General features: G+C 51.2%; 1 protein-coding gene across 5 annotated transcripts in view; it reads right to left on the bottom strand.

Annotated features, from left to right (window-relative positions):
- The window catches only part of Llgl2 (LLGL2, scribble cell polarity complex component), a 43,688-nt gene extending 20,497 nt beyond the window's left edge, over positions 1-23,191 (bottom strand). For 2 of the 5 annotated variants that reach the window (XM_023713999.1, XM_023714000.1), the window contains exons 1-3: positions 23,058-23,191; positions 13,236-13,326; positions 9,648-9,753 (exon numbers count right to left, since the gene is read on the bottom strand). In XM_023713999.1, coding sequence (XP_023569767.1) covers positions 9,648-9,753; positions 13,236-13,291 — 162 coding nt within the window. In that variant the 5' untranslated portion in view covers positions 13,292-13,326; positions 23,058-23,191. Of the gene's footprint in view, positions 1-9,647; positions 9,754-9,857; positions 9,964-13,235; positions 13,327-22,493; positions 22,668-23,057 lie in introns of those variants that run through there. The other 3 variants (XM_023714001.1, XM_023714003.1, XM_023714002.1) reach the window with 3 other exon arrangements.
- Between the last annotated feature and the right edge of the window lie 652 nt (positions 23,192-23,843).

Raw genomic sequence — 23,843 nt, 5'->3', positions numbered from 1 at the left:
TAAATAAAAATTAAAAAAAAATTTTTTTTTTTAAATTTTTGATATGGGAGGCTAGGGAGATAGCTCAGCAGCTTAAGTGCTTGCCTGGCAGGCACAAGGTCCTGAGTTCGATCCCCAGTACCACACACACACACACACACACACACATGAGATGGGGTCTCATGAAACTGCTGAACTGCTCAGGCTGTTCTCTAATTGAGTATCCAGCCTCAGCCCCCAGACTGCTTGGATTACAGGCAGGCGCCCCCCCCCCCAGCTGAGGTTCTGCTTCTTAATCAGCTACCCCACACCCACTCCAGGGGACAGTGATAGTGACAAACTAGGTTAGAGCAGAGTACAGCAACCACAAACAGTTGTTTTACAGACTTTTTTCTCCCTTTTCTCAAACATGGAGACTGCCTTCCTGCAATGAGGCAGCCTCTTTAGGCCTAGAGCTCTCCTTTGAGCTGTATTTAGCCATCTTGTCAGGCCTCCAAGCAGCAGCGAGAGATAAGACCCTGGTGATAGCAGCCACGATAGCTTAGCAAAGCCCACAACTGCCGTCTCCCGCCGGGCCGGGGCCAGTCCATTCAAGCGGTTCCCAGGAGGAGGCCCACGCAGGGTTGGGCCCAGGATGAAAGCTCCAACTACTGCCTGTTTGGGAGACTTCTGGGCTGAACAGACCAGGGGGAGGTGGAGTCAGGAGTACAATCTGCCCTGCAACTGGCTGACTGCCTGGGTGGGACAGTCAAGGAGGGACCGTGAGGGCAAAAGCCCCCAAGGCTGCCCAGGTTCCAGTCTAGCTATGTAAAAAATGCAGAGCCTGGACAAGCCCTGGGTAAGATAGCTGAGTGTCTGGAATGTAAACATTTCCCAGGAAAAGGAGGGCAAGGAACGGATCAGCTACGTGAGACAAGCTCCCTGGGGCCCTGAGGTTCCCCAGACAAGTAGCATTTTCCCAGCACCACCTGCAGCAGCAGCTCACAGCAAAAGCCTCTAGAATTTGGAATCTGGAGGACCCTTGGGGCCAGTAGCAGGCCCCACACCTTGTGCTGCTCCGAACAGCAGAGCCAAGACAAAGAATCTGCAGTTGACTGGTCCCACCAAGGAACTGGTTTTTACCTTTGTCTTCATTTCAATTAATTTACATTTTAGAAGGGACAGTGCATTCACTTACTGGACAACTTCCAAGTATGTTTGGAACAACTTGAGGTCCACAAGTACAAGGGCTGGACCCAGGCAGACTAACCTCAGATCCCCTTTTTCAACTGTAACTCTTCTGAACTCTAAATACAGTGTCAGAATTGAAGATGCAGTGTAAAAAATATACACGTATCAAAGACTTTGTATTTAAAAAAAAAGTAAAGAATATCTTAGAGGCTGTAGGGATAGCTGGGTGGTCTAAGTGCTTGCCTGGAAAGCGCAAGGACCCAGGTTCGATCCCTGCTACTGCATGCTGTGCCAGCCCTGTGCTGAGCCAGCCATCGAAACTGGGCGTGGTGGAGCATGCCTGTAATCCCAGTGCTGGAAAAGCTGGGACAGGAGGATCACTACAAGTCCAAGCTGTGTAGGGAGACCCTGTATCAAATAAATAAGATTAAAAAATTTTTTTTTAAATCTTAGTATTTTGTATTATCTATTTGTCAAAACAATATTTTGAACTGAGTTGCAGGGGCAACCTATAATCCCCACTATTTAGGAGGCTAAAACTAAAATTTAAAAAAGAACTGGCAATATAGATTATTGAGTTTGTCCAGCATGCACAAGTCCCTGGGTTCTGTCCCTAGTAAAACACACACACACACACACACACACACACACACGTCCACAGAAATTATATATTGAATTAAAAGACAATTTATTATTAAAATTAATTTCTATTGTTTAAGAGATTTTATAATGCAGCTTCTATAAAATACAAGCTATACATGGCTTAGCCCAAGTATGATGGTACATGCTTGTAATTCCAGCACAGGGGAGGGGCCAGCCTGAGCTACACAGAGTTCAAGACCAGCCTGAACTACATGGGCAGACCTTGTCTCAAGACAGAAAGGGCCAGGTGGGTGTGGTGGTGCACACCTGTAACCCCAGAACTTGGGAGGCTGAGGCAAGAGGATCGCCATGAGTTTGAGGCCAGCAGGGGCTACACAGTGAGTTCAGGGCCAACCTGAACTGCATAGTGAGACCTTCTCTCAGCAAACAGAACAAAAAAAAACAATATTGTCACGGTTTGCGTCTAGGTGTCCCCCCCCAAAGCCTCTTGCAGTCTTGGGGCGGCTTCTGGAGTTTGTGATTGATTACTGTGGGTGTGGCTGCTGCACCTGCCCTGGGGCAGGTAATCTGCATTACAATGTAAGGAGGGAGGAGAAGCTGGAGCGGCTGCTATCCTTTCTTTGCACTCTTGCTCTTTGCCACCACCATGAAAGGCTGCTTTCTGCCATGTGCCGCTCTGCGTTGGACCCAGCTGAGTATGGACTGAAACCTCCAGTAACTGTGAGCTAAATAAACCTTCCCTTCCTTTATTTTGAGTGTCGGGTATTTGTCCCAGCAACGAGAGAAGAGTAACTAAGACAAATATATTATATTCCTATTAGACCAGCATCTGAGGTCACAGGCAGGAAAGTGAGGCCAAACAAAAGCAGGTCTGCAGCTTTTTGTTGCGCTCTCAGGCCGCACATTATGGTATCAACTGTCACAGATTTAACATCTAGTCCCCCCTGGTTGGCTTCCTTAACCCAGAAGGCAAAGAGGTCGGGCCCACCCTTCAGTCATCTACACTGATTCTTCCCTTCCTGCTGGGTCTTGCGGCCACTGTGCCCTACCCCACCCCACCTTCCTGTCATGGCCCAGAACAGGCACCGAGTCGCACCCAGTACACTTCCAGCCCCCTCCTGCCTCCAGAGGGTCTCTGTGCTTAGCAAGTACTTCAAGCTACTTTGCTTGCTGAGCTGAGTGATACCCGTGCCTGCCCGGAGCAGGGCTACCCCAATCGCCTCAGGAGGGTCTCCTGCAACCCGCCATGAACCTCAGCCTGCCCGCCATGGTTCTCCTCTTTGGGGTGTTTTTGTCTTTTTTTGAGACAGGGGTTTACTGTGCAGTTTAGGCTGGCTGTGAACTCACTTAGTAGCCCAGGCTGGCCTTGAATTTGCAGCAATCCTCCTGCCTCGGCCTCCTGAGGCTGGGATTACAGGCGCGTACCACCACACCTGGCCAAGGCTCTCTTTCTGCCAGAGGGACTAAGTAAGGGCAGTGAGCTCTTTAGTAACTCCTTGGCCACGACCTGAGTGAGTGGGTTCAAATGTAAATAGTGTGGCTGCTGGGGAATCCCCAGGCCAGGCGTGTAAATAAGACTTACAGCGTCCCCCAAGGAGGTCACTAGGTGAACAGCAGAGCCGGGCCTGAGTGTGAGCCAGCTGGGGAGGGAGGTCTAAGTGGCCCAGACAGTCTTGCTGGGACTGGGGAAAGAGGGATTTGAAGTTGGAAAGAAGTGGCCCATTGATCAAAGTGAAGGGAGGAGCTAGAAACCAACCCTGGGGCAGGTGGGGCGTGCCTTAGGGAAAGGAAGGAATGCAGACTCCACCAGCCCCTCGCCAGGGGCCAGAGGTCCCTGAACCTCGAACCCCTGCGTCCTGCTCACATTCTTGCTGTTCCTCCCCTAATGCTTAACTCTTTTAAGCCTCAACACCTCCCAAAAGAATAATCTCTATGAGGTGGCTGGGCACGGTGGTGCATGAATGTAATCCCAGCATTTAGGAGGCTGAGGCAGGAGGATCACCGTGAGTTCAAGGCCAGCCTGGGCTACATTTTTAAATTCAAGTCCAGCCTGAACCACAAAGCAAAATCTTGTCTAAAAAAAAAGAAAGAAAGAACGAATGAACAAACGAACCTTGGGGTAGTGACCTTTCCTAGGAACAGTTCAGGTTGGTTCCCAGCAGGGGACTACAGATGGCCACCCTCAAAGGAGGCACCCAAAGGGCATGGAGTGGGGTGGGGCTTGGCTCTAGGACTGCCCTGCTGTATCTGAGGCATCCCAAGGCCAGACACAAGAGGCGCTGGGGCTCAGTCTGGGCCAGCTGGCACAGCTCCTCAGTGGCATGGAATTCCCAGACCACCCCTGGGACAGAGACCCTAGCTCACTCCAGTTCAGGATCAAAGGAGGAGCCTGTGAGGACAGGCAGCCAGCCTCTCAGGCCCTTCCCCCATCCTGCTACCTGGCTCAGGTGACCTCCGCCAAGGGAAGAGAACAATGCTCTCTTTTGAGGAGGGGGAGGGGAACACAGATTTGCAGGGTCGCCAAACTGCAATGCTAGCTGCTGTGGGAGAGAAAGGCCATCTGTTTCACCCTAGCTCCAGGACTGGGGTTCAGATCCCCGGAAGGAAAGGGAGTGAGCAAGTGCTGTCGGTCAGTCAGTGGGGGGGCTTTCATCCCACCCTGCGCATGGGAAGACCCTGTTTGGCAAAAAGGACCGAGAAGCCCCTGGTACTTGTCGGGGTAGAAAGAATGACTGGGACCAGAGCCCCAGGAGGCAGCCCAGGGCCACAGGGATCACACCCACCCGGCTGGCTGGGCGGCTCTGCCCGATACTGGGTGTGGTCACCTCAGATTCCTGGTGGTGGCAGCAACCTGGCCCTCCCTGTGTGGCTGTCACCTGACACCAGGGACTCAGCCTTGCAAAAGCTGACACAAACCACCTGGCCCTGGGAAGAGGCAGCTGGCCAGGAACAGGTTGTTTGTCCATCCAGGGCCTGGGAGTGGAGGTGGGGAGGTTAGGCCAGGCCAACAAGTGCCTCTGCAGCCTCTGGGGACAGACACCAGGGCCTCCTCATGGGCGTGGCTGTTCAGACGCACCAGGGAGAGAACAGGCCCTGCTGGCTGACTTACCTGACTTCCCACTGGTCCACACAGGTGAAGAAACTAAGGCTTAGAGGTGAAGTTGCCACCCAAAGGTCACAGAGCCAGTCAACACAGGAGGGGATGGTCTTTATCCTCCCCCTATTGCCCTCAGGTATGCGCTTAGCCTGCACAAGCCCTGGAGGTCTCAGTCTCCTCACCTGTGGAGTGGGGACAACACCCACCTGTATGTCTCGGGGACAATGAGGCAACTGTGCAGGCCACTATTTGAAGGAAGGAAATTTGTGCCGCACAGTGGCCAGGATACAGGGACTGTCATGGCTCCCGTTGTGTGGAGGAAACGGAAGCACAGAGAAGCTACGTGAGGTTTCCACAGCCACACAGCATGAAGGCAGCAGAGCCCACATCTAGACCCAGGTTGTCTGGAGCTAAGTCCTGGCTTCTAACAATTTTCCCACCCAGTCTCCTGAAGCCTGGCACATAGATGGCTCCTGCTGAACTACAGTTGTCCATGTGGCAGCCAGCCCCTGGCAGAGAGCATGGAGACCGTGCATGGTCACAAATTCTACCCAGGTATAGGCAACCCCCCAGGCCTACTGGGCAATGTTCCCGCTCACTCCGGGGCAGTTTGCTAGCAATAGGTATAAATGGGTTTGGCTAGAAAGTGCTAGCTCTATAGAGAGGCCTGGAACTGGTTTACAAGCTGGTGTCTGTAAACCACTGTCGTTGAGCCTGTGCTGGTGGCACTGTCCTGCTGTCCCACCCCTAAGGACAAGGCCTCGTAGACTAGCCCTTAGGACATCAATCTCAGAAGAGGTGGCTGGAGTCCCCAGGCATAGACACTGAAGGGGTCTGACACCCCCCCTGCATCTGATCTACATTAGTGACTCATCGGCTGCTCAGGGGCCAGCTCAGCACACACACAGGCTGCTGGACCCTCCCTCACTTGAGGACTCCCAGGCCCCCTAGATTCAGCCTCAAGCCAGAACACCTATAGAACTGGGCCATTCAAAACTGTAGCCACAGGACAGGCATAGTAGTGTGCACCCACTCGGGAGGCTGAGACAGAAGGATCATTCAAAGTCTGAAGCCAGCCTTGGGCTACAAAAGGAGTTCAAGAACAGTCTGCGGTGTATAGCAAGACCCAGTCTAAAAAAAAGAGAGTTTGGGACCAGGGAGATGGCTCAGTGGAATAAGAGCTTCCCTGGCAAGCGCAAGGGCCTGAGTTCAATCCCCGGTTCCACCAAAAAAAAAAAAAAAAAAGATTAAAAAAAGAAAAAGACTTTAGGGGCCGGGGAGATGGCTCAGTGGAATAAGTGCTTCCCTGGCAAGCACAAGGACCTGAGTTCAATCCCCAAGTCCACCAAAAAAAAATAAAATAAAATAAAATAAAAAAAAGAGCTTGCGAGAAACTAGGCATGATCGCGTATTGCCCCGTATTTATGTATGGACCCACCTGGTCCTCATGTCAATCCTATGGACTAGATTCTAACATCATCACCATTCCAGATGAAGGACCTGCTCTGGGTCACACAACAAGTATATCAGCTGGGTGTCAGGGTTGGGCACTAACCACTGGGAAAACTGTCCTTCCATGAATAGAGATCATTGTTGTTTCTATTCTGTCCAAATCAAAATGATCAAAACATATCATGTTCCCTGAAGTTTACTCCTGGGCTCCTCTTTCCTGTGCTTGGCACCACTACCCACCCAGGACACAGACCACATGGTAATCCTGGAGCCCCACCTCCCTTTCCTGGGCCCTGCCTCCTTGCCTCCACCTACTAGCACAGACTCTCCTTAACCTTATGCCCTAATGGTTCCCTATGCCAGCAATTTTTGGCTGGGATCAATTTTATCCCTCTAGGGAGATATCTGGCAAAGTCTGGAGACATTCTGGGTTGTCACATGGTTGGGGGACATGACTAGGGGTAAGAACAATATCTAGCAAACAAGAATCAGGGTTGTTGCTGAAAACCCAACAGTGCTGGGTGCAGACCCCACGTCACAACCAGCCCCAGCAGTCGCCAGGTCCCGGGCTGAGAAGCCTGTCCCTCGCCACCTATTGGGTTCCATCTCCTGACACTTCAGTGTCTCCTAAGTTTACCTGCTCCACTCAGTGAGGAAGAAAATCCCTGGGGGCAGCTTTTCAAAACTGTCATGGCAACTCGAAATCCACCCAGGCTCAGGTGTCAGGTGAGGCCCAGGCTGCAGTCTCCTTCTGCCCTGCAGATCCAGGGGCCACCAAAGGCTGAACCAACCAAGCTACCAAACCCTCCCGATCAGTCCTCAGCCTTCAACCCCACCCTTCTGGCTTTTACTTTACTCCCAGAGCCTGAACAGACTTTGAGACCATCTGCCCCCCCCCACCCCCTTCTCTCTACTCTCTGAACACCCCTCAGCTCCCTGCTCCCTAAATCCTGCAAGCCAAAAGTCTTCCCATCTAGTTCCCCAAAGGTCTCAGTCCGGCTGCACAGTAGGTGCTCAAAGCAGTTTCTTGCTTGCAAATGAAAGGAGGAAGGCAGAGAAAGAAATCAAGACGCCCCCGACTCCCTTGCCAGGTCTGTGGTGGGGTTGGCAAATTAGGGGACCACCAGATTCCTTCACTCCAGCCCCACCCCAGCCTCACCCACTATACCTAAGGAACTGTGGTGGGGGTGGGGGTGTCTGTCCCTTTGTTGAGCCTGTCTGTCCGGTTTCTGCTGGAATTGGCCACCTTTGCTGACAGTGAGAGAGAGATCCATGTTTCACCAAGGGGTTGGAGGCACTTAGGGATTGCCCCAGGTACCCCCAGAACCCATGGTATTTTTCCTCCAGAGGCAAGTTGGCAGGCCCCAGGTATCCTCAAATCCCCCTCCTTCCACTAACTGTACCCCATCCCCTATGGCCCTAAAGCAAGCCATGAGAGGAGCATCCATGTAGGATCTCAGAGGCAGATGCCTGACAGAAAAGGTCCATGTGACACCCTTTCCCACATGGCAAGACTACCAAAGGACAATGGTAGGATATGTTGGGCTCCCTGATCCAACTCTCTAAGCAAGATCCAGGAGGGACCTTCCCACGCCTGCCCCCCACACCCCAAATCTCCAGCAGCTAACACCCATGGGCCATTAGGCCCAGCCCTGAAGTTAGCTGGCGGCACATAAAGCCTGTGGTGTGGTAATGGACACACGGAGGCCCAGCCTGTGCATGGAGAGGTTGGGTATGAACTTGGGCGAACCGACGTTTGCATTTCTCAAAAAGAAAAAAAAGACAATTTGATAAAGAGAGGTGCTATTTGTTTGTTTCTGAGGTGATTTTGTTTTGGGTGGAACCAAGGATTGGACTCAGGCCCTTGCACTTGCCAGGCAAGCATTTATTCTACTGAGCCATCTCCCTGGCCCCAATTTTGCTTTGTTTGAGACAGGTCCTGTAAGAGAGGTGCTTTTTAAAAAATATAACCTTCCATTATTATTATTATTATTATTATTATTATTATTATTATTTGTTTGAGGGCCAGGAAGATGGCTCAGTGGAATAAGCACTTCCCTGACAAGCACAAAGGCCTGAGTTCAATCCCTGGTTCCACTAAAAAAAAAAAACCACTATTATTATTTGTTTTTAGGGTCGTGCTATGCAGTTCAGGCTGGCTTTGAGCTCACTTTGTAGCCCAGGCTGGTCTTGAACTCTCAACAATCCTCCTGCCCAAGCCTTCTGAGGTGCTTTTTTCCCATGGTCCAGTCTAACATTCATGGTCCTTCTGGGGAGAAGAGTAGCTCTAACCTACGTTCTCAACAACAGTGAGATTTCCCAGCGGGGGCTATAGTTCAGTATGCATGTGGGCCTTGTTTCAATCCCCAGCACCATTAAAGAAAAAAGTGAGCATTGCACTGCACAGAACGGTAATCCCAGAACTGAGGAAGCTAGGGAGGAGGATCACGGTAAGTTTGAAGCTAGCCTGGGCTACATAGTGAGTCGGAAGGCCTGCCTGAACTGCAAAGGTGACCCTGTATCAAAACAAACACACAAACAAAAGTCAGACTGCTACCTGTGAACTTATACTGGAAGGTTAGGTCCCCCAGAGGGGCAAGATCATGATGTCCCCCTTTCTGAAGCCCACCTGGACTACTGATCAAAGAAGAGAGGAGAAGGCTAATTACCCCCAAGCAGCTCCAGATTGCTAAGTGGCAGTGGCCAGGAGCTAATGAGCCACGCAGTGCCCCTGTTTACAGGCCTGCACTGGCCTTGCGAGGCTCTGGCTAATTCCAGCAGGCCCTGCAGAGCTTCTCCCAGGGCCTTAGAAGCCAACTGCAGCTCTGACTCCTCCAGAGAACCTCTCCTCTCCCACCCAGCGTGCCGGGAAAGCTGTGCTTTCTTTGGGGAGGTGTCCTGAGGAGAGAGGGAACAGCCTCCTGATCACCTTGGGGCCCTGGCATCACTGGAACCTTATTATACCTCCATGTAGGACTCAACATTCTTTCATCTTTTCTGTCCCTAAACCTCCAGGACAGCCCTGTGTTGAGGCAGGCAGAACAGACTTTTTCATTCCATTTTATATGCGGAAAGACTGAGACTTCATAAAGTGACTTACAGAGGTCAAACAGCTAGCCAGCTAGCAAGAGACTGGGACGAGGAGTCCCATCTTCTGAGCATCCCACTGCCCTTTTCAGGAATGCCCTCTGACTGCACCCCATTTCCAAAGTCAGATTCCGTGAGGCCTTTTAGGCAGTACCAAGCAAACACTCTAATCCAAGTGAAGGAAAGCCTACTCTCCAGCCCTAGGGTGTGAAGACTGAACCCCAGCCTGGGGTATGCCTCTCCTTCTTCCCTTGCTTACCTTGTTAAATTGGAATAGGTCCCGCTTGAGCCTCTCCCGCGCAGGGTCATGCCCTGGTCTCAGGAACCGCCTCATCTTGCTTCGTCCGCAGCTGCCCACTGGAGACCTGCAGAAAGGAGAAGGAGCCTTTGAGGCCTCACTGACAAAGGGGCTGGTCCCAGAGTCCTGGCCTGCAGCAGCCTGTGGGCCTCTCCCCAAGCCCAGAGCCACCAGTGGCTTCCTGTGTACCAAACGCAGTATGGTCCCCAAGAGGCTGGAGACTTGAGAAGCTGGAGTCCCAGGCCTGTCCCTGGCCAGGCTTCTCGCTGGCTGGTTAATGCTCTAATGCCACCCTTAGCTTCATAAGGGAGCAGAAGAAGCTAGGGAAGGAAGCCACTTAGCCTGGCTTTATAGGAACAAGGAGGGCCAGTAGGCCCCATGGTTAATTAGCTTAATTGTTAACCTGTTTTCTTAAAAAACCATAAAAGTCTAGCTAACCTGAAAGAGAAACTTTATGAGCCTCCCTCAGAAGCAGTGGAAGGTGGAAATGCAAAAGTTGTCCTGGGGACTCCCCATCAAAGCCTACATGTGGCTAGGAAGAGGTCAGGGCACAGCGGGACCATGTGGGGTCAGCAGCCTCTTCTCACTTCAGGGAGATTCTCACTCAGGTCTCTGCTACCAGCCCTAGCCAGGGGAACTTCAGTCAGGGAAGCACAAAGCACATGCCAGGGGCACTGGCCCACCCACGGGTGCTTGGAACCAGGGCCCATACCATAGGGCTGCTGGGCTCTCTGCAGCAGGCCAGGCCCCAGCTTTCCTCCTGATCCCTACCCCAACTCCAGCTCAAGCGCCGCTTCCAGAACCTCTGGGGTCTAAGAGCCCCCCTTCCAGGGGCCAAGTGTAGTATAATCCAAAGAAATCTGCCCCCAATAAAGAAAACAGCTCAAGGCCCCCAACCCATCCACCCACACAAAATGCATTCCCAGTCCAAAGGAAAACTATTTCTGGATTATCCTTGGGGGAGGAGGGAAGGGTCATCTGCACTTTGCTTCCGGCTTCCAGTAGCAAGGCCTCCCACGGACCACAGGACACCACCGCCTGTCCTTGGGAAGCACAGGGGCCAAGGCCCACCCGAGACCTGGCTCCATTCAGTCCCCAGAGCTGCAAATCGAAGGCAAGCAGATCCAGTCTTCACCCAGGAGGAGTTTACTCTGGTTAGGACAGGTAGAGACAGGCCAGCACAGTATGCTAAGTGCTGGATTGGGGCATGGAAAGGGGGTACCTGGCCTGAACTGGAAATGGGGGGGGGGCATCCTATCAAAGCTGAGGCCTAATGGAGGCCCTGGATTTCAGATCTTTGGGATGAGGGGAAGTTACTCCCGGGGCTGGAAGAAGAGCTTAGTGATAAAGCACCCGTCTGAAGCACACAAGGCCCAGCCTGGGTTTAATGCCCAGGATTGAAAAACAAAAATCCCTAGGCCAGGAGTTTGCACATGAAATGACCCTGAGGAGCTAAGACTGGGGCTTCCCTGAAATCGGAGCGATCACCCACACATGCAATGTGTATGACAAAGTTGGGGGACTTCTGGCAGAGTCACTAGGGCTTACCATCAGGGAGGGGGGTCATCTCCCCCTGCACTCATGCTGTAGTAGAGGCAGAGGCCCACATCCCCATAAATGAAAGGACTCGCAGGGTTGGCCACTTCCAACCCTCCAAGCACTGTCAGCCCCTGGGGACAACCAGAAGGCCATTGCCTGGGGGTGGGCGAATTGCCCCTTCACATTTTGGAAGAGCCAGGTCAGAGCACCCGGGGGAGTGGCAGGTAGTTGGGAAAGTTCTGCTTGATCAGAGAGCCCAAGGGTCAGAGAGCAAGCACGAAAGCCCTGGGGGCTCCTGGGCCTGGAAGCAAAAACAGAGTCCTGGTGACCCCGCAGGGATCTGGGCTTCTGGACAAACAGCTGAGTCTGCTAGAACGCGGCGGGGGAGGGAAGCAGCAGCGCAGCAGCATTCAGCATTCGCTGGGCTCCCTGGTGCTGGCTTTTGACTCCCTGGGCTGACGTCTCTAGGTCAGGAGCCAGAGGAACCTGAGTGATTCTCTTGGGGAGGAGAAGGGTCCACTGACTCTGGGAGGAGCAAGAGGCCACAGAACCACCTGTGCCAAGGACCCCATAGGTCCAAAGGTGGAGGATGGGAGAAAGGAGTAGGACAGATGAGAGGACACACAACTCTGCCAGGAAGGGGCAAGGTCACTCAGTGGCAGCCACCCACCCGAAGGCTGCACATCAGCCATCATACAAAATACTCTGCGTGTTACTGTAATTATATTTTAAAATTTTTGCTCAAGTAATCTGTGCTCATTGGAGAAAACGCAAATAATACAGAGCAGAAAATCCTCCTTAAACCTCACTGTCAGAGAAAGCCAGGGAAACAAGTTGGTCTACTTCCTGGCCACTTTTACACATACCAGTGTGAGTTTGTGATGTGACACCAATCTGTCGCAAGCCACCAGGAAGGTAAGTGGAACCTTCTCAGTTAGATGAGGAAACCAGGACCACAGACGCTAAGTAACTTGTCCCAGATCACCAAGTAGGAAGCAGCAGGATAGCAATCTGACCCCAGGCCTAACTCAGATCTCTGGCTTTGGGAGGAAGGGATGGCTATTACAGGAGAGGATGCCTAATTATACCCCTGCCATTAAAGGCAGGGACACACGTGGACACACTCCCTAGGCCACCAGCTGAGAGCCAACCAACCAATCTGGGGCCAGGAGCTGGTCACTGGTGCAGGGATCTGCTGCACGTTACAGGGGGGCCTGGCCCACTGGAGTGGGGTGGGCCCAGCATGTGCTCCTCATTGTGGGCCCCCAAGACAGAAAGAACAGCCCAAGGCAAGGCAGGAAAATGCAGGTACCACCCCTTCTTGGTGGAAAGGGGCAGGTTTGGGGCAAGCTAACAGCTCCTCAGCTTCACCCACCCCAGATAGGCAAGGTGTCTGCCAAGAGGCTTTCCAAAGCAGATCCTGTCTGCCTGGCTCACTCGCAGGAGCCAGGGGACAGGAGGGAAAGACCCCCGCACAGGGCCAGCAGTACAGCACTCTTGCTCAGGCCTGGTAGCCTTTGACAACAGCTGTCTGGGAAGAAGGTGACAAAGGAAGGCCCAGTGCTGATAGCTTGGCATAGAGGGGGGCCTCTTCTGGAATGAGGAGACTGGGATAACAGAACACAAAACAGACAAGGACGGGAGGATTTCCTACCAGGAGGAAGTAAGGATGCTGCTGAGCTCTGGTGCGTTCTCTCCTCTCCTCCTCACTCTTCTCAGACCCTGCCCCACTCCCACTCGAGAACACTGACGAATTTACTTACTAATCCTGATGACTACCTGAGGGGATCTTCCACAGGAAGCCACTTTCTGTCACTTTGTTTTTATTTTTGCAGCAGCAGGGTGGACAGAACTGAGGGACTCTGCATGGAGCTACATTTCCAGCTCTTTTTATTTTTTGATTTAAAACAGGGTCTCACTAAGTCATTAATTTGCCCAGCTGGACTCGAGCTTGTGATCCTCTTGCCTCAGCCTCCCAGAATGTTGGGATTACAGGCCTGCGCCCCAAACCCAGCTGTCTTCTTGTTCTTATTCAGTGACTTTTTGTCCTCTTTCCAGGGCTGCATTCCAAGTGCATACAGTCAGCGATCACCATTACCTGGACTATGAGAGAACAGAGGAGGGAAAGGAGAGACTATCTGCCTTGGTGACCTGAATGAATGACAGGAGGCGTTGGCCATGGTGAGATTTGGGGATGGGGACAGCGTGGGTCAGGCAGACTGAATAACAGGTGTGAGGCCTCAAGCCGGAGCAAGTTCCCAGAGCATGAAGACAAGTCAGGGCCAAGTGCCAGAGGGCTCCGAGGAGACGACCCAGGATAGAGCCAGGGCCTCACGAGCCACAGGGAAGGGGCTTTGGGCTCATCACACTGGCACCACTGACAGACCTAGGCAGAGGCCTAGGCAGCTCCCTCCTGAAACACCACGGCCCCTCTCCTTGACCTCGCAGGCTGCTCCATCTGCTCAGCGCCCACCTACCCCAGGCCTGGTTCACTGCATCTCTGAGTTTCTCCGTCTGAAGCGCCCCCCATGCCCTCAGCACATCACAGTACCTCCCAAAAGCCTTCCTGGTCTGACCCTCTCCTGCCCCACTGTTCACTTTGCTGTCACAGTGCTTGACTGTACTTTGTATACCTTGTACTAAAATGACTCCTTGAAACTGCCAAGGACAGTGACACCCACCCAGCTCCAGAACCTTCTTCTTCTTCTTCTTCTTCTTATTATTATTATTATTGTATTTTTGGGACAAGGTCTCACTATGGAGTTCAGGCTTGAACTCACTATGTAGCACAGGCTGGCCTCGAACCTGAACTCATCCTCCTGCCTCAGCCTCCCGAGTGCTGGGATAATAGTAAGATATGGGGGGAAAATGAGAAGCCACATGGTCAATGAGGAGGGTAGATTAAGTGCACTCAGCCCCTCAACAGAAGGCAGAAGGCTACTAAGTGAGAAGGAAATTTATGTATAAGTTGTTCAAGAGCCCAGTAAGCGCTATTAAAATACCTGCCAAAATGGTGGCGAATGCCTGTTATCCCCATACTCCCGGAGGCTGAGGCAGGGGGATTCTAAGTTCATGGTCAGCCTCAGAAACTTAGTGAAACCCTGTCTTAAAATATAGTACAAAGAAGGGGCTGGGGACACAGCTCAGTGTGAAGGCCCTGGGTTCCATCCTCTTTACTGGGAGAGAAAAACAGAAGTACATACTCAGACAATACCCTGGAAAGGCTAGGTAGGGATTAGTGGTGATCTTTTTTCTTCTTTTGTTTTATCTGCCTCCTACACAAGGTAGATAAGAGGATCAGATGAAGAAAGGATAAGGCCCTAGTGGTGGGCCTAGCTCTATCCCGTTAGTGGAATCACTCCCAAGCTCTGAGCTTACAGGATCCTCTCCAGCCATGTTAACCACCTAGGTGCAAAGGCTGGGTAGTTGGGTGGGTGAAACCAGCTACTGAGAGGAACGTGGGAAAGGAAGCCAGTCCACAAGTTCCACAGGCTGAAGGGCCCACGGCTCTCCAAACCTGACATCAGGGAGGGCTCTGGGTGTCACTGCCAACTGGCTAGGGGACCACCCTGAGACAGGGCTTCCCGGGAAAGAACACCTTCCCCATCCCAATTCCTAAAGACTGCACAGCCTTGGTCTCCGTGCCTGCCTGTTATGCCCTGTGTCAGTGACCAGACCAACCACCTCGTGGATGCTCTTGGGGGGACCCCCTGGGCTCAGAGCTGCCGACTGGGAGGCCTGCTGACCTGTGGCTGATCCCTGTCTCCCTTCCACACAAGTCTGTGCCTGGTGTGCAGAACTAGCCCAAGCACTTCCTGTGGGCAGCTGACCCAGCAATTTGCCTCTCTGCTACCTGTTCCCACCACCCTGCACTGGCACTGACCAGCAGAAGAGGCGGCTTATTTGGGGCCTCCTGTGCTGGGTGGCAGGTCTGACTGTGCCCCTCCGAGGGGACTACCAGTCCACACTGCTCATCCCGGGCCGGCACTGTTGAGTGCCAAGGCATGGCCAAGCACAGCCCATCAGTCTTGGGCAGGTGGGGTGGGCCAGCCTCCAGGAAGGTCCCTGATGGCCGGGGAGGGTCCACAGCTAGAGCACAACTCAGACTCCTGGGGTGGCCCATGGCCAAGGAGGCTAGTAGAGCCGCACCCAGCAGCCACCCCAGGCTCTTTGCTTTCCAGGAGCACACCACGTGGGGTTCTTCTCTCCTCTCCCCTTTGTTCAAGTTCCCCACACCCTGCCACTGATAAAGAAACTGTCCTTCCTTCCCAGACAACCTGTGTGAGACCCAATATGGCTTCAGCCTCCAGCGAATGTGGAAAGACGCCCCTGAACCACGTAATGACAGGAGTGGCAGGGCGGGGCTTGGAGCCTCTGGGACAACTTCCGACCCCTCTAGCTGCGGCCTCGAGGTGCCCAAGGCTGCTTCACCAGGACCCAAGTTGCCCTAGAAACCCAGTCACCAGGCAGGGCCCTGGCCAGCAACTCAGCAAGCTAACCTTGGCTGAAGGGCACCTCTGTGGAGCAGGTATGAGTTTGCAGGGGAGTAATGGAGATTATCAGCACTAATGGGGGTTAAATAATAAAAGGACTTTACATATATCATCTCATTGAATTATAATTAATCCAGGATAGTATCAAGCCCTGAACAGTCAGAGTCCAAGTTCCTGTTTCAACTGTAATCTGACTGACTTCAGAATCCACTGGCTCATTTCAAGTTACTCTCATAGGGCACAGGGCTGGTGAATGGTAAGTTGTATGGGGTCAGCCTCCATCCAAGCACTATCCAGCCCACAACCCTGAGTCCTCCCCAGCTCAGGCCAGGTTCCTTCCAAAGCGTGGTTTCCTCTGTTGCCCCTTCCAGGACTAGGAGGAGGGTAAGAAGCTGGGATGCAAACATCCTCCTGTGCCCCGCTGCAGGTGTCTCAGTCCTCCCCTGGCATCCAGCACCAGATTCTCCAAAGAAGTGAATGGTAGGATGTGGCCAAGAGAAAAGAAAAGGGGCCGGGGAGATGGCTCGGTAGAATAAGTGCTTCCCTGGCAAGTGCAAGGGCCTGAGTTCAATCCCCAGTTCCAGAAGAAAAAAAAAAAGAGAGAGAGAGAGAGAGAGAGAGAGAGAGAGAGAGAGAGAGAGAGAGCAGAGCCATTCTGGAGAGATGGACAACTTGCCTGGGGTTGGAGCAGGCAAACTGCCTAGGCCACACCGGATCGGACCCCAGCCCAGGGCCTCCAACCTGTCCTGACACCTGAACAGCTAGCCTCACATGCTGCAGGAAGACACCAAGTACAGAAGAAAAGGGCCACAGCAGTCTTGTCTACATTGTGTCCCCAGTAACACAGGAGAGACATTCAAATTTTATTTTGAGAGCTCCCTTGCTTTCTGTAAGTTTTTGCTCAAATGACACCTTCTTGCTGAGGCCCAGTCTGACCACCTTTTAAAGCTGTAGCCCCAAATGGGCATGATGGTGCACACTTGGGAGCTGAAGCAAGAAGATTCCTACAATTTGACGTGATGGGCTACACAGTGAGTTCAAGACCTGCCTGAACTACACAGCAAGACCCTGTCTTAGGGCTGGCCAAATAGCTAAGCGGATTAAAGCGCCTACAAGAGGGTCCAGAGGCCGGGGGTTTGAGAGACTGGGCGTGGTGGCACACACCTGTAATCCCAGCTCTTGGGAGGCTGTAAACAGGTGGATCATTATGAGTCCAATCTAATAGTGAGACCCTAAACACCCTGTAGACCCTTCACTAAAATACAAAAAAAGACCTTGTCTCATAAATAAATAAATCTGCAGTCCCAGTAGCTTGGGGGAATACCGACTCCTGCTGTAATTCTTGTTTCTGTATAACTCATATCACCTGCTCTAACAATTGTAAATGTATTTATTCCAACAGTAATAAATACACTGTTTATTACTTCAACTTATTTTCTATCACTTATGCTCCCTATCCTTTTTTTTTTTTTTTTTTTGCAGGGGGTACCAGGCATCGAACTCAGGACCTTGCACTTGCCAGTCAGGCACTTATGCTGTTAAGCTGTCTACCTAGCCCCCTGAGCTCAATTTGTAACCCAGGCTGGTCTCAATTCAAGAACCTCCTGTCTCAGCCTCCCAAGTACTGAGATTATAGGCATGTACCACCAAGCCTGATCTGTGCCCTATCCTTTAAAAAAAAAAAAAAAGTTTCACAGTGACAGAAACTTTACTTTAAGGATAATATGCAGTATCTAGGATAATACTACACATAAGCACTGATAAATACCCTGCTTAGTCAGTGGACGAGAAGTTGAACAACACAGAAATTAACTAGTTAAAGAATGCTAAGGTAGGGTCACAGGGTCCTCAGAGAACCTCCCTACCCTGTTCTCAAGGCACAAACCATGGGCAGGCCATTTGGACCTTCTATGTGGCACCCTGCTGGGGATGTGACTGTGGGCCCTGCCCCAGAGCCAAGGGTCCAGGACACTCAGCTCATGGGAAAGGAGAATCCCAGAATGATATTATTAAATATTATGTACTAGAGTCAAAAAGATCATGTTCAGATATCCCTTTTGTCAAACCCTGGCAGCACTGAGTCAGCTGCCTGGAGAGAAGGCTCTAGTTTCTACTGAATTCCTGAAGGGTAGAATCAGGTATCTTGCAGTTGCCCAGTCCCCACGCCCAGAGCGGCCTCTCCTAACTCAAGAATTCATCGTGGTTCCTAAGGACAGGAAGGGGCACTGTGACTCTTCAAAGGACCAGTTTCTTCTGAGGCAGGGCCTTCCCTTCTTCTGAGGGGGAAAGGCTACTGGCCCCAGTACACAGCAAGGGAGGCTCTCTGGGATCCCTAGGAAGCCAGGGTTGGGGATAACAAGTGGTGTTAACAGCCCCACTGGGAAATGCCCATGTCCTGCCCCGGACCCTGTTTCTCCCTGCCAACTGTGCCCAGGCAGAGGATAATAAAGTTACTAAGCAGACCTGGCATGCTCTAGTAAGGAGTTGAGAGAGTGGTACCAGAGTGAGATAAGAGGGCATCTCAGAACTCAGTGTTGTGAATAAGTGAGTCTAGGCTGCCAGTCTTATTCCAAGCTGCCAACCAGGACAACCATTAGGCTCACAAGCCTCTACCCTGGCCCCCAACTCAGGTGTCTCCACAGCTGCTCCTAGTCAGTCTGGGAAGTCCAGGAAACTAAGCCTTGCCACATTGTCACTAGAGGCTCCTATCAGTGACGTTCCGGGCCTCCCACGGGACAGCAGGGGAGCAAAGGCTAATGACAGAGGTTCCAAACTTTCCAATACATGTACTACTTCCCCAGAAAGTCGGTAAGCCCTACAAGAGGACATCTCAGCCTGAAGCAAGGCCGAAAGGAAGCACTGTGGAATTGTCAGACTATCCCTTAAAGACAAGAAGAATGTGCTCCCCTACCCCAACCCCCAAGAGGGTGTCCAGAACGGACAGTATAAGCCCTCCTAGCCTGGACAACAGCAGAACAGACAAGATTCTGTACTCAGAAAAGACCCTCTGCTTAATCTGTGATGGGTCCTCATTCTGGCTCTTCCAAGGAACAAGGGAAGTATCACAGATCAAAGGAACAGGATGTCAAGTAAGGATGGACCACTGTCTTCTATTACTGAGGAGTACCTTCACAGACCTCTACAGACTTTGTTTTTGAGACAGAGTCTCACTATGCAGTTGAAGCTGCTCTTGAACTCACTATGTAGCTCAGGTTGGTCGTGAACTCGTGGCAGTCCTCCCACCTCAGCCCTGGGGTGCTGGGATTGCAGGCGTGCACTACCAGGTCTGGGCAAGACTTCAAAAGATTACTAAATCATGAGACTTCAGCTGATTTCTAGACTCAGAAGCAAATTCCCTCAACCCAGCAGGTGTTTCCAAAAGGCCTAAGAGCCCACCCAAAGGCCTATAAATGTCTGATGCTTTCTATGCTTCCAGGGACACTAACAAGTTCCCTGTCCTTGAGTTTGTTTCTGCTATGTACCGGGCCACGCATGTTCACAATGTTTTTACCTTCTTGGCAACTTCTGTTAACAACAAGGCTTAGCATGGTTAATTGACTCAGCTAAGGTCACACAGCAAGAGCACAGCAGGACATAATTTAAAATCACCTGATACTTCCATGATGTAGAGTGTGCCTAAGGAGAGTCACATGGAGAGAAAACATTCTTAGGCTTTCACAGAGAGCACATTGGCCAAGCAATGGCCGTGACTCATCCACACGGCTGACACTGACAAAGGTTCTACAATCTGAGGTACAAGATCTCAGGATAAATCCTGAGGGGGTTTCAGTGATCTTATCAGACCCAAAAACTACAACTCTTGTTGCATAGGTCCTGCTTTACCTTGGTCTTAATCATCCAGCAGAAAAGTATAAAAACGAAGTATAAGAAGTAAAGCCATGCTGTTATGTTGAGCTGTAGGGGACTCAGGTCAACAATTTCTGACACTGCCAGTGAAGCGGAAGACCCAATACTATTATGGACTACTGAACTCTTTTAGAATATTTTGCTGAAGGGCCGGGAAGATGGCTCTGTGGAATAAGTGCTTCCCTGGCAAAGCACAAGAGCCTGAGTTCAATCCCCAGTTCCACCAAAAAAAAAAAAAAAAAAAAAAAAAAAAGAATATTTTGCTGAGTTTACACACCTATCATATTTAAATGATGGAACTTAACAAAAAAAGGGGATACACATGAATGTCCATTTTGTATCTGTGTATTCAAAGTGGTTAGGATAGATATATAGTTACATTCTCTTAATGAAGAGGGATTTGCTCTAATGGTGTTTGTAAATAGGATATCAAGTCCGCATCTTGTACAGCAATTAACCACTAGGAAGAATGTATGCAATGTGTTAATTATTGAAACTGTCCTACCAATTTGGTTTGAAACTGTCTTATTGCTATTTGTTTCTCAATAAAATTATGGAAAAAAATTTTTTTAAAAATCACCTGATACTTAGTAGACATTACTCCATTACCTCTCAGTTTTGTTTTGTTTTTTTTTGACAGAGTCTTGTTATGTAGCATAGTTATGTTGAATAGTACAAACTTCTGATTCTCTAATCAAATTGGTGAGATAAGACAGAGGACCTAAAAACAGATACATATATTTTTCTGATGACTTGATTTTTTTTTTTTTTTTTTTTTTTCTGATTGAACTCAGGCCCTTGTGCTTGCCAGGCAAGCGCTTATTTAACTGAACTATCTCCTTAGCCCTGATGACTTGATTTTTAGCAAAGGTGACAAAGCAATCCAATAGGGAAGGAAAATCTTTTCACTAAGTAGAGCCAAAATAAAGTCGCTGAATATCCATACTGGGAAAAATGAACCATGACCCCACTACCTCACCAAAATGAGTTTGAGTTGGATTATAATTCCAAATGTAATAACTAAAAAGTACAGAGATTTTTGTCATTTTGTAAAAAACATAGGAGCATATCTTTGTGATATGTGGGCAGCCAAAGGTTTCCTTAGATCACAGAAAGCAATACTCCCCTTAGAAGATTCAACATTTAAGTCTATCAGAATTAAAAACTTGTCATGAAAAGATAGTATTAATAAGAAGAGTAATATCAAATGATATAAAGTAGCTTTATAAAACTAGGTTAATAGACATAAGGGTTTTTTCTTGTTTGATTCTGATAAAGTTCCTTGATAGGAATTTCTATAGCTTAAGAATGATTTATTTTGTCTGCGTCTTTAATCATTACAAATGCATTATGACACTCCATGGTTATTTCTGCTTGTGAATAAAGAAGTACACTTGTAAAAAAACAAAACAAAAACAAACCAAAACAACCCAAACTTCTGATTCTCCCAACTCAGCCCCCTGAGTGCTGAGATCAAAGGCTTGTACCTCCAGGCCTGGCTCAAAATTCTTAACAAACATTGTTTCAGGAAAACTCTGTCAGGCAAGGTGAATCTTTTCTGCCTTACATTTTATAAATATTTTCATTTTTTTTCCTCTATGGGCCATTCCCTTTTTCTTTTCTTTTCTTTTTTTTTTTTTGGAAACCGGGAATTGAACTCAGGTCCTTGTGCTTGCCAGGCAGGTGCTTCTTCCACTGAGCCATCTCCCCAGCCCTCCCTTTTTCCTTTTTCCTTTTTTTTTTTTGCTCTGAATGCCCTCAGGGGTGGTTTGGCTGGCTGGAGTGTTGTGGGGATCGAACTACAGCAATTTTTTTTTTTTAAATGCATATGGGTGAAACCACAGTCTTTCTTTTTTTTTTTTTTTTTTTTTTTTTCCGGAACCGGGGATTGAACTCAGACCCTTGCGCTTGCCAGGCAAGTGCTTATTCTACTGAGCCATCTCCCCGGCCCCATGCCGAGTCTTTGTTTTGTAAATGCTGCTGTCTACTTAAAAGTTGCCAAGTACATTTTAATATTTTAATAGTAATAACTTAATAGTATTATTTTAATAACTAAATATTTTAAAGTATTTATATATATATATATATATATATATATATATTTGTGTGTGTGTGTGTGGAACCGGGGATTGAACTCAGGCCCTTGCACTTGCCAGGCAAGTGCTTATTCTACTGAGCCGTCTCCCCGGCCCCCTAAGTATTTTAATTTTGATTAAAATTATACTATTCTGTCACCAAAGGAGACACTCCATTGCCTCAAAGAAGAGTAAGGACTCAGGATGACACCTGACGCTGAAGATGCCATTGCATAAGGAGAGGAAGAGCTGGGTTTGAGTCCCGACTGCCACAAATGAGTTCAGTGGGCAGATGACTTAAGAAAGCGAACCTCAAATTCCTTGCTCATTAAGTAAAGTAAAACCATCTCTCCCTGTACCCATCCCGTCCCATCCCTGCCTGTGCCCCAGATCACAGACTCAGATCTTCCCCAAAAGCCATTGCTGACCTTGGCTTCCCCTGGGTGGACCCCACCTCTTCGGCTGCAGCCCGGCTCCTGCACCTGCATTTCCTTGTAAGCTGACACACCCTTTCCCTCCAGCCTCCCTTCCTGCTGAGAACCCCTCCACAGGACCCACTCCTGCAGAGCGCCCAGCGCCCAGATTAAGGCAGCCTGTAGCAATAGACAGTAAGGTCCTCTTGGGAAGGGGCGCTAATTTAAGCTCCGCCCTCCTCACTCGAAGATCATCTGCCCCGGGCGAGCGTCTCTAAGGATTATAACGCAGCCGTCCTGGTTACACTCATTTCCCCCCGACCAAGGCCCAACTGTCCAGCCCCAGCAAACCAAGTTACACTTTCTTTGGCAAGAATTTTCCACTACCCGCCAATTCCCACTGCATCCCTCCCCGCCCACCTGTTAACATCGAAGAGAGACCGGCTTTCAACATTAAAGGTGTCCAAAGGTGGCCAGGAGGAGAAAGGCCCGCAGCAAAGTCCCTCCCGCCGGCTTCCTGCGTCCGGGGATTAGGAGGCACAGAGGGCCGGCGGGGAGAGCCCCAGATGGCCCGGAGAGGGGCTAAGCCGCCACAGGAACGCCGCCCACGGAGGCCGGTCACGGGAGCCCCGCTTCGCCTGCTCCCGGCCCCGGCGCCCAGCAAGTAAGTCCCGGGACTCCGCCTCCATCTCCGTCTCTCAAACGCCGCTCGGCTGGACACCTGTTCCCCTGCTCCCGAGATCAACGCTATAGGGCAAACGTAAACCCCAAGTTTGGTGATCGGGTGCGAACCAAGCAGAGAGTTCCCAGCGGCACTTTCCACAGGTGTCTTTCTCCCAGACTAGCCAAACTGCACCAGCGCGAGGCGGAGGAGAACGGGGTGCAGCCCGCCCTGCTGGGGAAGCCAGGGGCTCTCGGTCCTCTCCCGCAGTTGGACGCCCCAACAGGGCGGGCCGGGCTAGGTCGGACGAGCCCCACACTCACCTGGAATCCGGGCCGGACCCCCGACCAGGGCCCCCGCGTCCCTAGCCCCCAAGCCGCTCCGATCGCTCCGCCGCTCCGGCCCGCAGACTGCTGGGCGACCGCCTCCTTCCTGCTCACCTCCCGAGCGGGGAGCGGGGGCGGAGCTGCCGCTATTTACATAGAGGGCGAGCCAGCCCATCCGCTGAACTCAGAGAGCCCGCCCCGGGGCCCGCCCGGCCCCCAGCAGCCCGGCGCCTACTGGGCGGGGGCGCGGAGAGGGCACCTCGGAGGCGGGGGCCGCGCTCCAGCCAATTAGCGGCTCCCGGGGCGTAGGGGCGGAGCTGCGACCCGCCCAGGCCTCACCTGAGCACACCTGGCCGCAGGACGGCACGCCGCGCCCAGTGTCAAACCGCCTCCTAGAGAAAGTAGTTCCCGGCACCGGCGGCTGCAGCTGCCCTAGGCGTCTTTCTGACTTGGCTGCTAGCGGGAGTCGCCCATTGCCCCCGCGACTCGCCCGGAGCTGTCGAGCCGAGGACGGACGCAATCACACACGCAAACACACACACACACACACACACACACACAAATGGGGCTGCACCTCCTGAGAGCCACCACACACACACACACACACAAAGGAAGTGGACTCAGGGCCAGGTTTCAAGACCCCCAAAGCAAGGTCATAGGGGCTGAGAATCACGGCGCATTTCCCTTGGGAGGACAAGCCCCATTCCGTGTCTACTCAGGAGACAAGCAGGCACCCTAAGTTCCGTGGATCAGTGAAAAGACTGAAGCAAGAGATGGTACTCA

This window comes from Octodon degus, unplaced genomic scaffold, assembly GCF_000260255.1.
Source record: "Octodon degus isolate 3935 unplaced genomic scaffold, OctDeg1.0 scaffold00033, whole genome shotgun sequence".
Taxonomy (NCBI): domain Eukaryota; kingdom Metazoa; phylum Chordata; class Mammalia; order Rodentia; family Octodontidae; genus Octodon; species Octodon degus.
This window is presented reverse-complemented; position numbering and strand designations above follow the sequence as displayed.